The sequence below is a fragment of the Chiloscyllium plagiosum genome, unplaced genomic scaffold, assembly GCF_037043375.1.
Source record: "Chiloscyllium plagiosum isolate Xiang-an unplaced genomic scaffold, Cpla_swu_hap1 HiC_scaffold_7, whole genome shotgun sequence".
In the NCBI taxonomy this organism is placed as follows: domain Eukaryota; kingdom Metazoa; phylum Chordata; class Chondrichthyes; order Orectolobiformes; family Hemiscylliidae; genus Chiloscyllium; species Chiloscyllium plagiosum.
The window spans coordinates 11,601,408-11,616,989 of NW_028270145.1; the positions used below are offsets into that span (position 1 = coordinate 11,601,408).

Sequence of the window (15,582 nt, forward strand, 5' to 3'; positions counted from 1 at the left end):
GATTTGGGAAGAAGAGACAACTAGAGCAAAAAGAGAAATCAACAGAAACTGACAAGCTACAATTAGAGAAAAGCATGTTGGGGAGGCTAGATTAAGGCAGCAGGAAGTGAAGTCGACAGTAAGTGACAGAATGCAAGAACCACCAGCGTTGAAAGTAAGCGACCACATTGTTTTAAGGAAACGTTCGTTTATGATCCTCATCACAATGCTCAGACAGAGTTAGAATACGATATTGGCAGTGGATCAGATCTCTGTGGATATTGTGTTGCAACACAGTGGAATAAAGAGATAGTTTTTGTGTGTTGCACAAATGGTCAAGTATGTCTGCCACCCTTAAGTGAACTATCAGACCTACTGAATGTCCTCCTTATGGCAACAAAATCAAAACACTTCTTTAAAACATCAGAAAATAAAACAAGAGATCACCAAGAAATCTCTCTATTTTGGCTCAAGAAGGAATAACTTTAATGCAGTCCATCTTCAAAGAGACACTGAAAATAGAGAGAGGGTTAATACAACTGATGCCTTTGACATTGATGAAGTTGTATACAGGGTACTAATAGATATTGTGAAACTAGATATGAATGTAGATTTTGATCCTAAGGATTTCAAGATGTACATTGAGGATATAGAGGAGGATATAGAAAAATCATACAGGAAAAGTCATAAATCTAATGAACCTCGATTTGTTTGGATTGACTGTAGTTTAATGTGAAAAGAAATTTTTTTTGTCAAGATATTTCTGACTACAAAGATTGAGTGAATTTAAATAGTTGTTTCATATTAATGGGATTAAAATTATTAATTAAATAACTGCATAGATATTAAAAAATATTTCAAATACATTACTTCATGGACACTTTTTTGAATTCTGGTATTCAGCTTTAATATCTTTTTCATTCAAGTTTATTATTCTCAATTTTGCCTTTGCAAAAATAGAATAATGTTCAGCAGTCAGAACATTGGCTGTCTATGATTCATTGTACTGGTAGAGTCAATATCTCAGCTCATTACTTCATAAAAGCTTACTTGAATTTTATTGCTTTATTTCCTGGAAGTAGAACCAGGAGGGTAAGCTTGTATACTAATAATTAGGACTTGAATATGATTAGGAAATTTGCAGATGAAGAAACAAATTAGCTGTGTGGTTGACATGGAAAAGAATGGTGTAGACAGCAGAAAGGTATCAATGGATTACGCAGGTAGACAGAATACTGGTAAATAGAGTTCAAGCGAGAACTGCATGTGAGCTAGTGCATTTGGGAAAAACTAACAAGATAACGGAATACAAATGGTAAGATACACAGATAACTAAAGGAAGAGAGAATGTTTCCCCTTCTGAAGAAATCTAGAATTCAGGAGAACAATTTCAAAGTAACAGGTCTCTCATTTCAGACAGAGATGAGGAGGAACATCTTCTCTCAAAGGTCATAAATCTTTGGAAATCTGTGCTCCACAGAGCAGTGGCAATTGGATAATTCAAAATATTCAAGGCTGAGTTTGACATAGTTTTGATGGTGGTGGTGGTAGGCATTGGGGGGTGGGGGTGGAGTGGTTCTAGGCAGAGAAGTAGAATTAGGCCATAATCAGTTCAGCTATGATGATATTAAATGGGATAGCAGGCTTGAGGGACCAAATGGGCTACTCCTGCTCTTAATGCTTATTTTATACACTTAACAGTTTCACGAGGGAAACTGTGTGACTCTTAATATATTTAAGTTATGGACATGATAGCTCCATGGGTTTTTTATTTGCTCATCTCCAAACACACTCAGTAAAAGCAGGATTAAGTTGGATTACTGACATGCTGGCCTTTCTGTGCCCAACGATGTTTCCTCTCTGCCACTTGCAGTTTAAAGTTCTAACCATAAAACCAGTTCTCTTTAGTAAAATTAATTAATCTCATGAATGGACAAAGATGACTTCTCATAGGTTTCATATTAGTTTGGCTTTTGTTGAACTGACACTTAGAGGACACAAATGCAAAGGTTAAGAGTTTCCTTCACATTGAGGAAGGAAGCTGAGTTTTGTTATTGACTCAAATATTACATTCATAATAACGCCCAAAGTAGCACCTTTCACCAAACAAATCAGGTTAGCTCAAGCACAAAGGTTTGCAAATATGGAATATGCAAATAAATAAGGTATTAAATATTTTGTCTTTCAATGACTAGCTCATGAGGATAATCGTTCCATCTCATGTTTAAGAAACTGCATAGATATAACACCTTTTTTTGACTTTAGGATATGCCAACACACTTTTTAGACGCTCAAGTACTTGAAGCTGTGACAGCAAACTAAGACCTGATAAAAAGCAAAAAGATGATATGAACAAAATCATTTTTTTCCAGTGCAAATTGCTTAAGGAATGAATATTGACCAGGGTATCAAGTAGAATTTATATAGTCTTCCACAAAATAAGGCCATTAAGACTTTAACATCCATTGAGGGGGCAACTGAGGTCTTGGTTTAACACCTCATCTGAAAGTTGGAACATCTGTGCAATGCTTATATGCTAGGCTAAATATTTGCCAAGGTCTTGATCCACACCCTTCAGACCCAGGCACTAAACCACAGCTTACATCTTATTTATCTGATGAATTATACAAACTAGTGATAAACTTGTTGAAAAACACGGCAATGAATTTTATGAACTGTATTTACCATGTCGTAAATGGCCTCTGTGCACAACAGCAGCTTCAGCCTGAATTACACACAACTTCATGAAGTCCTACAATGGAGGACGTTGGCTTGCCTGCAATGCTCTCTAGGTAAATAAAATGCTCAAGGTTTACCATCGTGGAAATAATGAAAAATTCTTACTCGCTTCTAAGCTGTGGATGCGAGGAAGGGACAGAGAAGTCTTTTCTCATCTGAAATACTGAGTGTGTGAGGCAGGGCAGAATAATTTAAGGATGTTGCACATTTGAAATATCCATCCACTCAAGCGAATTTTATAAAGGGAACCAAAACCAGTACGTAAGAAATAGGAGCAAGAATATAGACCACATGGCCCACCAATTACGCTCTGCCAATCAGTACCATCATAGCTCAACATCTACAGCTATCCACCTGTCTCACATTATCTCCACATCTTTTGATACCTTTTGTGCCCAAAGATGTTTTGACCTCTGTTTTGAATATATTCATTATCTTAGCATTCACAGCATTCCGGAATACAGAATTCCAAATAATCACAAACTTAAAATCAACAAAGTTTCTCTACATTTCATTCCTAAAAGGCTGACCATTTACCCTGAGATTTTAGACTTTAGTGGAATCAGCAAATCAGCATTGGTTGTCTCATCTCAGTCACTGATACAGACTGCAAATGGTAGAAGGCCAAGCAATGACCTTTATGTAGCTGTACTAATTATACTCTCCGATGCTGAAAATGACACAGTTTATTCCTGGTCTCACTGTAAACTAATTCTCAGTCCATGCTAACACACTGCCCTCTAATCTTGTCCAACAATCTGATATCTGGCATTTTATTGAATGCTTTGTGAAAATCGCAAGAGACCCATACATCTACCTGCTGACTACAACTACCAAAACCTCGAGTGCAATTTTAAAATACAATTATCCTTTTTCTAAAACAATGTTGACATGACCTAAACATATTGTAATTTTCCAAATCCCTTATTACTATATCCTTAAAACAAATTCCAGAATTCTCCCCATTCTTGATGTCAGGTGAATTGGCCTAAATTACTGTGTATTCTCTCCCTGTCCTTTTTTAAACGATGGGTTTAGTGACTTCTGATTATTCCAGAATCCAAAGATCTCTGGAGACCAAAACCAACACATCCATCATCTCTCCAACCAGCACTTTTACAACTTGAATGTAGGCCATCAGGTACAGGGCATATGCCAACTTATAGTTGTATTAATTTTTTTAGACAATTTCGTTTAACTTTACTAATATTATTCTAATTTTCTCCAACATCATTAGTCTCTTAATACCCTACAATAGTCAATACATTTGGATGTACAGGGGCACTAAACAATACATTTTCATGGAATACGTCGGTAACCTCTTGATTTAGCAAACAGAGCTCCTTTAAATAAGCTCCTGCATCCATATTTTCATTCCAGGGAGGCTGGACAAGACCTGATGCTTGCATTGCTTTTTAGCGTAGCGGGAGAGACAGGCAGCTTGTTACAATGTGAGGCACTGAACAGCAAAAGTGGTTGACTTGTTGCTGAATGACATCATTCTACATCAATGTCAGATTTACAGGCTGCGCCAACAGCTTTCATGGCAAACACATTGCCTGTCCTTCAATCAATGGCCATGTCTGAAAGTCAAAAGGGGAGGATTAGTCCTTAGTAAGGTGAAAGAGGATTATAGTTTACTGCTTCGGTCAGCCAAGAGACTCGCCCAATTGGAGTAAGCAGGGGGTTTAGCAATGGTTAATCAGGCAGTTGGTTTGACCAGAGTTCATGGTTCCAAATCTTTACAGTTTAGGGATCAGGCTAAACTCAATCCTAAAGATCAAGTGTAACCAGTCTTGGGATTACAGTTACATCAGCCGGGGTGCTGTGCAGACAGCAGTTCAAGAGATGGGCCAGTTTCTCCAGCTACAAGAAAAAGGGAACGTTTGACATTGAGTGAGTGGATGGAGGAGTTATTCATGGAGATGCATAAACACGAAGGAGATAAGGTGATTCCAATGATTGAGTAAAAAGTAAAGAGGACAGAAAAGATTAGTAATCTGGAAGGATGTGTGGACAATAACGAGAGTTGCAAACTAGTGCAATGGTGGTTTTAGACTAAGTAGTGGCCCTGTGAGCATAGTGAATGCGATGGTAATTAACTAAAATCAATTCATCACAGTGCACACACCTCCAAGTTTTGGCTTCATGATTGCAGCAGCCAGCTAGCACAAACTGCACTGTTGATTGGTTGCACATTTCATAGAATCATTGCATCCATATAGTGTTGAAGCAGACCGGCACCAGTAAATTACTAGCAATTGTCAAGCCCTGGGTGGAAAAGGTGAAAAGGGAGAGAGAGAGAGGGCCCAGGAGGGCAAGGAGAATCCAGACACATGCTCAGAATATGAGGAGATATTCACTGCATGATGAATCCTCACCACTGTTCATCAGGTTTATTAAGCTAGCAGGGCTATATGCATGGCAAGCTAGATCTGCTGCCACCATCCTCCTTTTAGCATGTAGTTTATTGTATGATAGCAATCAGCTATGAGTCACATTAGTAAAATGGCCATTGTTACAAAAGTTGTGAGGGAGACCTAGATGGTGAGTCAGTCACTTCCAGATCCAGTCCTGTTCTCCTACCTGAATCCAAATGATGTCACCATATTGGGTAGAGCTTAATGCACTCCTCAGTAACCTTTTCAAAGCCTAACACATTACAATATAGTAACCATGAAGGTTAATGCAATGGGCAAAAGCCTGAAGGGCTGGTATGTACTAAAAAACACTTAATGACCATATATGAATGCCCAAGGAGAATGAATATATCAAATGTTATTTCACACTAACAGGACCACAGACCTCTATCATATTATATTCACAATGCGATTATTCACTTATCATTTCAAAGAGAAATAATCCTTTAATAACCTCTTAAATTTTCAATCAAAATAAGAGTCCAGCACCGAACCACTTTCAAAATATGTAATTCAGGAACATTTATAACTCTGCCAAATATCCATAAGTCTACATTAGCAAGTAATAAAAGATGAAATGGCATTGAACACAATTATCTTGAACATATAGAAATCTTTTGCTCTGTGCTAAAATATGGATAACTGGGTAAAGTCAGATTTTAAATCAACTGAAATACTTTATGTAGGGATTGGATGCCTGATATTAAATGGCACTCTAATTCTATTTTGCTTTATAGCGATTTCCATATGGTCTGGTTATGGTCCAAGTCAACTTATTGCTGTTAAATTTCAATGAGTATTCATATCCCAACTATTTTTTTTTTATAAATATTTTTATTAGAAATTTAACATTTTTACAAGTTTACAAAAATAAACAAAACACTCAGATATAAACATTGATATACAATTAGCTCAAATATACAAGAACCAAAATTTGACAAAAAAAACAACAAAAAAAAACGAAAAAAAAAACACAAACAAACAAAACTCAACTATCTACTAATCTAACCTACAACTAACCAGGGTGCATATTTAAGTCTCTTACATGCTCGGGATGTGTTAACATCAGATATGATAAAACCCGTATTCGTGCGGGATTCCTCCCCCGAGGGGCCGCGGACCAGCCAGGTTTGTAGTCTCAATTAAATAAAAGCCCTTGTTAGGATAGCCGAAATATCTGTATTTATGTAATTCAAAAAGGGCTGCCATATTTTATAAAATAATTCGGTCTTTCGGTGCACCATATTTGTAAGGAAGTCAAGGGGAATACATTCCATAATTAGTCTGTGCCAATTTGAAAGTCCAGGGGGGCCCTCCGCCACCCAGTTCATCAAAATATTTTTCCTTGCACAGAAAGAAAGAATAGAAAATAGTCTCTTCCCGTACGTGTCCAGGGAGGGAAAGTTCGAAAAGCTCAAGAGGAGAGATACGGGGTCCACTTTTATTTCCGTTCCTAAAATTTCTGTCAGGGTGCTTGCTACTTTAGTCCAATATCTACGGATCTTATGACAGGTCCATAAGCAATGTACAAGAGTGCCCACCTCTATTTTGCATTTAGGACACATTGGAGATGCTCCTGCCTTAAATTTTGCCAATCGAACCGGTGCTATATGGGCCCTATGAAGTATCTTCAGCTGGATAGCCTGGGTTCTGTTACAAATAGTAATTCTTCTAGCATTTTCCCAGATATCATTCCACGTTTCTGTGGAGATTTCTAGTCCCAGATCCTGATCCCATGTTTTAAGCAGATTATCCATATCTCCCGATACTTCATCATGTAGCAAATGATAAATATTACTGACGGAAGATACCCCCACTGGTCGTAGGACACTACATTCTCTATCGGATTTATAAAGACTATCTAATAACGTAGTCTTCTTCTGTATAAAATCTCGAATTTGGAAGTATCGAAAGAGGTCTCCATTGGGTAATCCGAATTTCTGACGCAGCTGTCCGAAAGACATCAGGACCCCATCTTTAAATAAATCCCCGAGACATGAGATACCCCTGGCTCTCCAGAGTTTAAAAGTGGCATCTGTTAACCCCGGTTGGAATCCCCATGCTCCCACTATCGGTGCATAGGGGGATGTTTTATGTGAATTACCCTCATTTTGCCGCATTATATTCCAAGCCTTGATTGTATTCAGTATTATAGGGTTTTTACAGTGATCTGTAATGATTTTCCTCTTGTCTGAGGATAAAAGGTTAATAAGTGGGTATTTTACTTGAGAAGCCTCGATGTCCAACCAGATTGATTGTGGATCAGACAAGACCCAATCAGCTATATAACTTAATAGGGAACTTAATTGATATTTCCTAAAATCTGGGAAGTCCAATCCACCCCTTGCCTGTGGAAGCTGTAGCTTCTTCAGCTTAATGAGGGGCCGCCTATGGTTCCAGATAAAGGAGCTCAGCCAGCCGTATAATTTACATAAAGCTGTCCTCGGCAGCATCACCGGAAGCATTCTCGTAGGATATAGGAGACGGGGCAGGATATTCATTTTGATTAATGCTATTCTACCCAACCAGGAAATTGGCAGGTCTCCCCATCGCTGGAGGTCCTGCCTTATCCTTTCCAATAAATACACAAAATTAGCCTTATACAACTGACCAAATACTGGGGTAATAAAAATGCCTAAATATAAGAAACCCTCCAGGGACCAGCGAAAGGGAAAAAGGGAACCGTCCGCTAAGCGGGGTATCACAGCAAGGGCACCCATTGGCATAGCCTCCGATTTTGAAAAGTTAATTTTATAGCCTGAGAATGCACTAAATGTATTAATAACTTGGATTAAGCGAGGTATGGACATCAAAGGGTTACTGAGGAATAGAAGAACATCATCTGCATAAAGGGTAATTTTATGTTTACCTGTACCAATCCTTGGGGCCACTATATTAGGATCAGCTCGTATAGCTTCTGCTAGTGGTTCAATTATTAGCGTGAATAACAATGGCGAGAGGGGACATCCCTGACGGCAGCCCCTACCCACACTGAAGCTATCCGAGCCTAATCCATTGGTAACCACAACTGCTTTGGGATCACTATACAATGTTGAGATCCATTTGGTAAACACCTGTCCAACACCAAACCTCTCCAATGTGTAAAACAAATATGACCATTCGACCCTATCAAATGCCTTTTCCGCGTCTAATGAAACCACTACTCCTGGTATCTTTCCCTGATGACAAGCTTGAATCATATTCAGAGCCCTTCTAACATTATTGGATGATCTACGGCCCTTAATAAACCCCGTCTGATCCTCCTTTATAATATGTGGCAGTATCCTTTCTAATCTCAGTGCTAACGTTTTAGAGAGGATTTTAAAATCTACATTTAGCAAGGATATTGGTCTGTATGATGTACAATCTTCTGGGTCCTTTCTTTTTTTAAGGAGAAGAGAGATATTTGCCTCTTTCAGCGAAGGCGGGAGACAGCCCTGACTATATGCATAGTTATACATATCCATAAGTGGACCAACCAGTATTTCTGTAAATTCTTTATAGAATTCAGCTTGAAAGCCATCTGGGCCCGGCGTCTTACCATTTTGAAGGTGCCTAATTGCATCAACTATTTCTTGGGGTGTAAGAGGAGCATTTAGGATCGATACTTGTTCCGGAGTTAGGTCTGGAAAAGTCAAATTTTTAAAAAAATGACTGCATCCTCTTCGTCCTATCTTCACAATCCTGTGATTTATATAACTCAGAATAGAATTTTCTAAAGGTCGCATTAATCTTTTTATGATCATGAGTCAAAATACCCGTACTTTCCTTGATAGACATAATAGTCTGAGGGGCCTTTTTTTTCTTTGCAAGAAATGCTAAGTATCTACCCGGTTTGTCGCCATATTCATATAACCTTTGCTTTGCAAATAATATTTCCCTCTTAGCCGTTTGAGTAAGTGTAGTATTTAGAGCTGTCCTAAGAGCTGTAATCCTTTGCAATTTAATAATAGAGGGTCTATCAGTGTATGCTGTTTCAGCCGCTTTTAAGCGGGCTTCAAGCAGACGCTGTTGTTCTCCCTTTAATTTCTTCTGGGTCGCTGAGTAGGAGATGATCAAGCCTCGCGTGTAAGCTTTGATGGTCTCCCACATCATTGACGGGTTGCTAGCTGTACCTGAATTAATTTCTAAAAAAGTTTTAAATTCTTGAGAGAAGTACTTTACAAATTTACTATCTTTCATTAAGAAGGGGTCCATACGCCAATGCCGAGGGGATGTCCCACTGTTCCTCGCCTTAGTTTCCATATATACAGCAGCGTGGTCAGAAATTGCTATATTACCTATTTTACAGGATGATATGGAATTTAAAAAAATTGAGGGGGCAAAAAACATATCAATTCTGGTGTGACATTTATGTGGATTAGAGTAGAAAGAAAAATCTCTACCCTGTGGATGAAGACATCTCCATACATCTACTAATCCTAATTCTTTGTTCAGATCCATCAATTGTCTAGATCTGGGAGATACTCCTGCAGTACTCTTGGGAATCCAGTCTATTTCCGGATCCATAATACAATTAAAGTCTCCCCCTATAATTATATGACGGGCATCAAAAGCCATCAATTTTGAAAAGGCTTCCGTTATAAATTTAAAGGGGTGTGCCGGGGGGCAGTACAAATTTAAAATCCCATATTCCTCTCCATTTATGAGAGCTTTAATCAAGATATATCGTCCAGATTCGTCTTTTATCTGCTTTAGGATTTTGAAAGGGAAATTCTTCCGAACAAGAATAACAACTCCCCTGCTTTTTGAGCTAAAAGAAGAAAAAAAGGCCTGATCAAATCCGCCCTGTCGTAATTTCAAGTGTTCTTTATCTGACAGGTGTGTCTCCTGTAGGAGAGCTATATCAACTCTTTCCTTCTTAAGATTTGATAATATTTTCTTCCTTTTAAGTGGCGAATTACTCCCCTTGACATTCCAGGTGCACCACTTAACCGATTGGTCAACCATAATCCTCTGGGCCAATCCGAGACCCCTCGGGAGGGGGAACCCTATCCAGAACATCTCGAGCATGGAACATGTAAAATTTACAAAAATAAACCCTCTTTAATACACCCACAACAATACAGTAAAAAACTATTTCTAAATAAAAAAGATATAAAACGTATCTAAGTGGAGACTTTCCCCCTTGTTCCCAGGGGGCATCACTTCCTCTCCAAAAATCCCTCATATCCTCTCCCAACCAATGCCCCACCCTTGACCCAGGCACTCCTCAATAAAATGAGGAAAATTCAAATATAATACAAAGCTAGAGTTAACAGTGAGCACCCCACCCCCACCCCTACCAACACCTGGGTATATTTGGTAATGTTAATACCATATATAAACATATAACTATAAAATTACCAGTTCAACAAATAATAATTAAATATGATAATACAAAATAACGAAGGGAAAAACAACCCCGCTCCTAAAGACAGAGGTAAAATCGAATAAGGTAACCACCTCCCCCCACCAACATTAACCAAATCCCCCAGCTTATATATACATATATATATATACATACACATACATATATATATATACATACATACACACACACACACATATACATACACCCCTCATATATACATAAAATAATAACAGAAAACAACTCCAAGGGGGGGGGGGGGGGGGGGGGGGAGAAAATCAAATCCCTCTCCCCACCCCCCATAATAATATTAAGCAATAAGGTAAGAAAAAAAAAGGGAGGGGATATAAACCAAAACGGGGGGGGGGGGGGGGGGTGAAGGCAGACCAACATCCAGTATGTCCTACAGTTTATCTAAGAGAGTCCAAGAATTCCTTAGCCTTTTCTGGTGATCCAAAGTTATATACGGATCCTTCATGGTTAAAGCGTAACATCGCTGGGTAGCGTAAGGAGTACTGTACATTTAAGTCCCTTAAACGCTTCTTCGCCTCGTCGAATGCCTTCCTCTTTCGATCCAGAGCCGGGGAAAAGTCCTGAAATAGCATGATCTTGGATCCTTTGTAGATCATAGCTTGGGGGTCTTTTCCGAGATTTCTAGAGGCTTCTAGGAGTATCTGCCTCTCCCTGTAGCTCTGCAGCCGGAACAGGACCGGGCGCGGGCGCTGGTTCGAGCCGGGCCCGCGTATTGCTACCCGGTAGGCCCATTCCACCCTTACCTGGCCTGATCCAGCTTGCAGATTTAAAAGTTGTGGCAGCCACTGCTCCAGGAATGCTGTAAGCTGGCCTTCCTCTTCCTGTTCGGGAAGGCCCAGCAAACGAATATTTTTTCGACAGCCTCGATTATCGAGGTCGTCAATATGATTTTCCAAGGTCCGGACTCGCTGCTCGAGAGTCCGGACCTGATCCACGGCCGATTGAGCGGTTGTCTCGGAGGTCGCGGCCTTTAGCTCCGCCCCTCCGACTCGGCGTTGAATTTCTTCAATTTCACGGTCGTGCTTCTGCAGCGCGGCCGAGAGCGATTCCCAACGATTCCTGGATTCGACGATAAAGGCATCGATCTTCGAGTCAAGCTTGGAAAGCATTTCTGCAAGACTTGCTACTGTAGGTAAGTCCCCCGGGGCGGCTGTGGACGCCTCTGCTGCAGCTGGAGAGTGTGGGGGAGGGGTTCCTGCTTGCTGAGAGCTGCGGGCTCCCTTCCCTTTAGTCATTTTAACTTAGGATAAAGTTGCTTAAATGTAATGTTACACAACTAATTGAGTTACTAAACTATTAAAAATGATTTATAAATGATTTGGTGAGCTTGGTAGGGGGTAGGTGACCCACTGTGCCCAAGTCTTGGGAGGAGCACTATAGACTCAGTCTTACTGGGTCGCCGCCATCTTGGATCCCCCCCATCCCAACTATTTTTAACCATTGTTTTATTATTGTTAAATCATGATCAGTGGAGATCATGAAAATATATTGTACTAAGCATGTGTTAATTATTTGCAATTGCACAATACTTAATATTATTTTTGTTTCTTCCATCATAAGGTAAGCAAGCTTGTCAAAACCGTCTCTCAACCTCAACAGGAAAACTATTTTATATCCATGTTTAACATTAGACAATCCTACAAACACAATAATGTGCACCAATTATATCAATTCTTTTTGAGTATTTTTATATCTTATTTAATATTTAATACAATGTGGAGACAAGTAAATAAGGAGCATTCTAGATGTGGAATCTGCTGAATTGAGGCAGATTACCAGTATTAACAGTTCTTTTGCTCTTAACATCTGCTGTAGCTGACTCCCTCATGATCAGGAAAAACCCACAATGCATAAATATTATTCATTATTTAAAATGTTATTGCACAATCTCACTTACCCTGGCACAGGTCCACCCCTGTCAAGATTATAAATTTGTCTCGGGTTCAGGAGATATTGAAATTTTCTGAGAACTCTGCAAAATATTATTATTTTCAATTTTCAGGAAACAAAGCATTTTGCATGCAAACTATAATCTATATTTCACACCAGATAGAATACCAATATTTTGCATATCACTTTTAACATAATAAAATTATCCCAAATCTCTTTAAAGGAGTGCAATGAAGCAATATTTAACACAGAGCCACAAAGGAAATATTAGAGCAAATGGTCAAAAACCAAAGACAGAATCAAAAATAAGAAAAAAAAATGATAGGCAGAGAATTCAAGGGCAAGAATCAAAAAGGACCATAATGCAAAATATTAAAAAGACAATACTGAAGATCTTGCGTATGGAGATTTCACAATATAGTGGACTAATTAGTTATGCAAATAAAAATAAATGGGTATGAAATAGTTGGGATGACAGAGATGTGGCTGCATCATAGTCAAGGTTGGAAACTTAACATCCAGCAGTACTCCGTTCTTAGGAAAGATGGACCAAGAGGAAAAGGAAGTGCGGGAGCATGTTGGTTAAAATAGTTAAGTAATGCAATAGTGAGCAAACAGAATCTGTATGGGAGAGCTTAGAAACATCAAGTCTCAGAAAACAATAATGGTGTTGCATATGGATGCTCAATCTGTAGTGGTATTCTTCACGAAGGCATTAAACTGGCAACTAGATATACAAGTAATAACAGTACTGCTGTAATTATGGCTAATTTGAATCTGCATTTGATTGGGCAAATCAAATCAGTAACAATACCATTGAGGTGTTGTTCCTGGAGTGTATATAGGATTGCTTTCTCAATCAACATATTGAGGACCAACTTGAGAACAGGCCATCCAAAATAGGGTATTATGAAATGGGAATGGAAACATTGGCAATATAGTTGTGAGAGACGTGTTGGGAAAAAGAGTGACCAAAATATGACAAGATTATTCATTAAGATGGAAATTGATGCTGTTGATTCTGGTGCTAGGGTCCTGAATCTAAGTAAAGGAAACTCTGATAGTATGAGGCAGGACTTTGCAGTGATAAATTGGGGAATGCTACTTAAAGGAATGATGCTGGGCAATCATGGCAAACACAAACAACTGCAACAATTGTTTATTCTAATCTGGCAGAAAAAAACAAATGGGAAAGATGGTCCAACTATGGAGAACAAGAGAACTTGGAATTAGTATTAGGTCAAAAACACAGCATTAGACCTGAGGATTGGGAACAGTTTAGATTTGAACAAAGGGATTGATTAAGAAAGGGAAAAATGGTATATGAGGGTAGCTTGAGGGGAAACAAACAAATTGATTATAAAAGCTTTTGTAATACGTGAAGGCAAAACAATTAGTGAAGACAAATAAAGACAAATATAGTTTCCTTTCAGCAGGAAACCAGGAAAGTTATAATGGAGAACAAAGAGGTAGAAGACTGATTCAACAAATACTTTGGTTCTGTCTTCACAAAAGAGACCACACAGAATGTCCTAACAGGGTATGTTTCAGATCAATCTGGTTTGAAACAGAGAAACATAGAAAATGGGGGCAGGGGTAGGTCATTCAGCACCTTGAGCCTGCTCCACCATTCAGTGAGATCATGGCTGATCATCCAACTCAGTCCCTTGTTCCTGCTTTCTTCCCATAGCCTTTGATTCCTTTAGCCCTTAGAACTGTATCCAATTCCTTCTTGAAAACATTCAATGGTTTTGCCTCAACTGCTTTCCGTGGCAGAGAGTTTCACAGAACACCACTCTACCGGTGAAGAAATTTCTCATCTCAGACCTAAATGGCCTTCACCATATCCTCAGACTGTGAACTCTGGTTCTGGACTCCCAAGTCATCAGGAAAATCTGGCTTCATTTACCCTCACTTGTCTTGTTAGAATTTTGTTCGTTTCGATGAGATGCCTCCTCATTCACTGATCTAGTCTCTTCGTACATCAGTCCTGCCATTCCAGAAATCAGTCTGGTAAACGTTTCTTGCATTCCCATCACAGCCATGATTTCCTTCCATTGATAAGGAGAACAAAACTGCACACAATACTCCAAGTGTAATCTCATCAAGATCCTGTACAATTGCAGTAATACATCCCCGCTCCTGTACTCAAATCCTCTATGGAGACCATTTGCCTTCTTGACTGCCTGCTACCCCTGCATGCTATGTCTTTATTGCTTGCTTCTCTAATATTTCACTGGAGCCATCAGATATTAAGTACCACAAATAAAAAATACGTTACATGAATATTTCTTCTGATCTGATAATGTCATTTTCTCATTTACCTTTCACCTTGTCTTCCACCACTTTTCGGATTCACAAACACAAGAAGTGGATGTGTTCCAGGCACTGTTGTAATCTGTAAAATAAATAACCTGATAAGTACAAACCATTGATACAAACATGCATTGTATCAGTTTGTCAAGTAGGTACCAATTAACTCTAAAGTATATTTATATTTACTTCTGCAAAAATAATAATCTTTTATTATGATTAACCACCTCTGGTTACAGGGTCCATCCCAGTGCTCACTGAGTCATAGAAGATATTCTGCTCTTTGATCATAATCATAACCATACGCCACCACCATCAAAGCCATTGAATCTAAATGCAATTGAAAGATTAAAAACACACTAAAACAAAGTTGTTGCGTGCACAGCATTCCCAAATTGTCAGAGGTAATTATGCAATATTTTCCATGGATTTCCTAAACTATATTGTCAAAACGTAAGGGTGAACAACAAAGGATAATGAACTCAGTTCCTACTGAACACTAAATATGACTCAAGTACAAGCTGTAACATAGCAAAACCTAACACTTGCAGCACAGAAACAGGCCATTTTGTCCGACAGTTCCAAACCAGTGTTTATGCTCATGAGCTCCTCCCACACTTCTGCATCTAATCTCATCAGCAACCCTTCTATTATTCTGTCCTTCATGTGCTTATTTTGCATCTCCATACATGAATCAATGCTAGTTACCTCAATTACTTGGTGGTAAATTTTGCATTGCTATCACTCTCCTAGTGAAGAGGTTTCTCCTGAAATCCTGACTTTTTAAAAATTTGTGAACACTAGTTGCAGTCTCCACTTCAATTGGAATTACATTCTCTATACGTTCTAGCCATTAGC

At 38.9% G+C, this 15,582-nt stretch overlaps 1 protein-coding gene across 8 annotated transcripts in view; it reads right to left on the reverse strand.

Moving 5' to 3' along the window:
• dgkg (diacylglycerol kinase, gamma) overlaps nt 1–15,582 on the reverse strand; it is a 546,249-nt gene that overhangs the window by 203,187 nt on the left and 327,480 nt on the right. For all 8 annotated transcript variants that reach the window (XM_087988715.1, XM_043693004.2, XM_087988714.1 and 5 more), the window contains 2 exons: nt 14,736–14,809; nt 12,419–12,493 (listed from right to left, as the gene is read on the reverse strand). In XM_087988715.1, the coding sequence (XP_087844841.1) occupies nt 12,419–12,493; nt 14,736–14,809 (149 nt within the window). The remainder of the gene's footprint in view (nt 1–12,418; nt 12,494–14,735; nt 14,810–15,582) is intronic.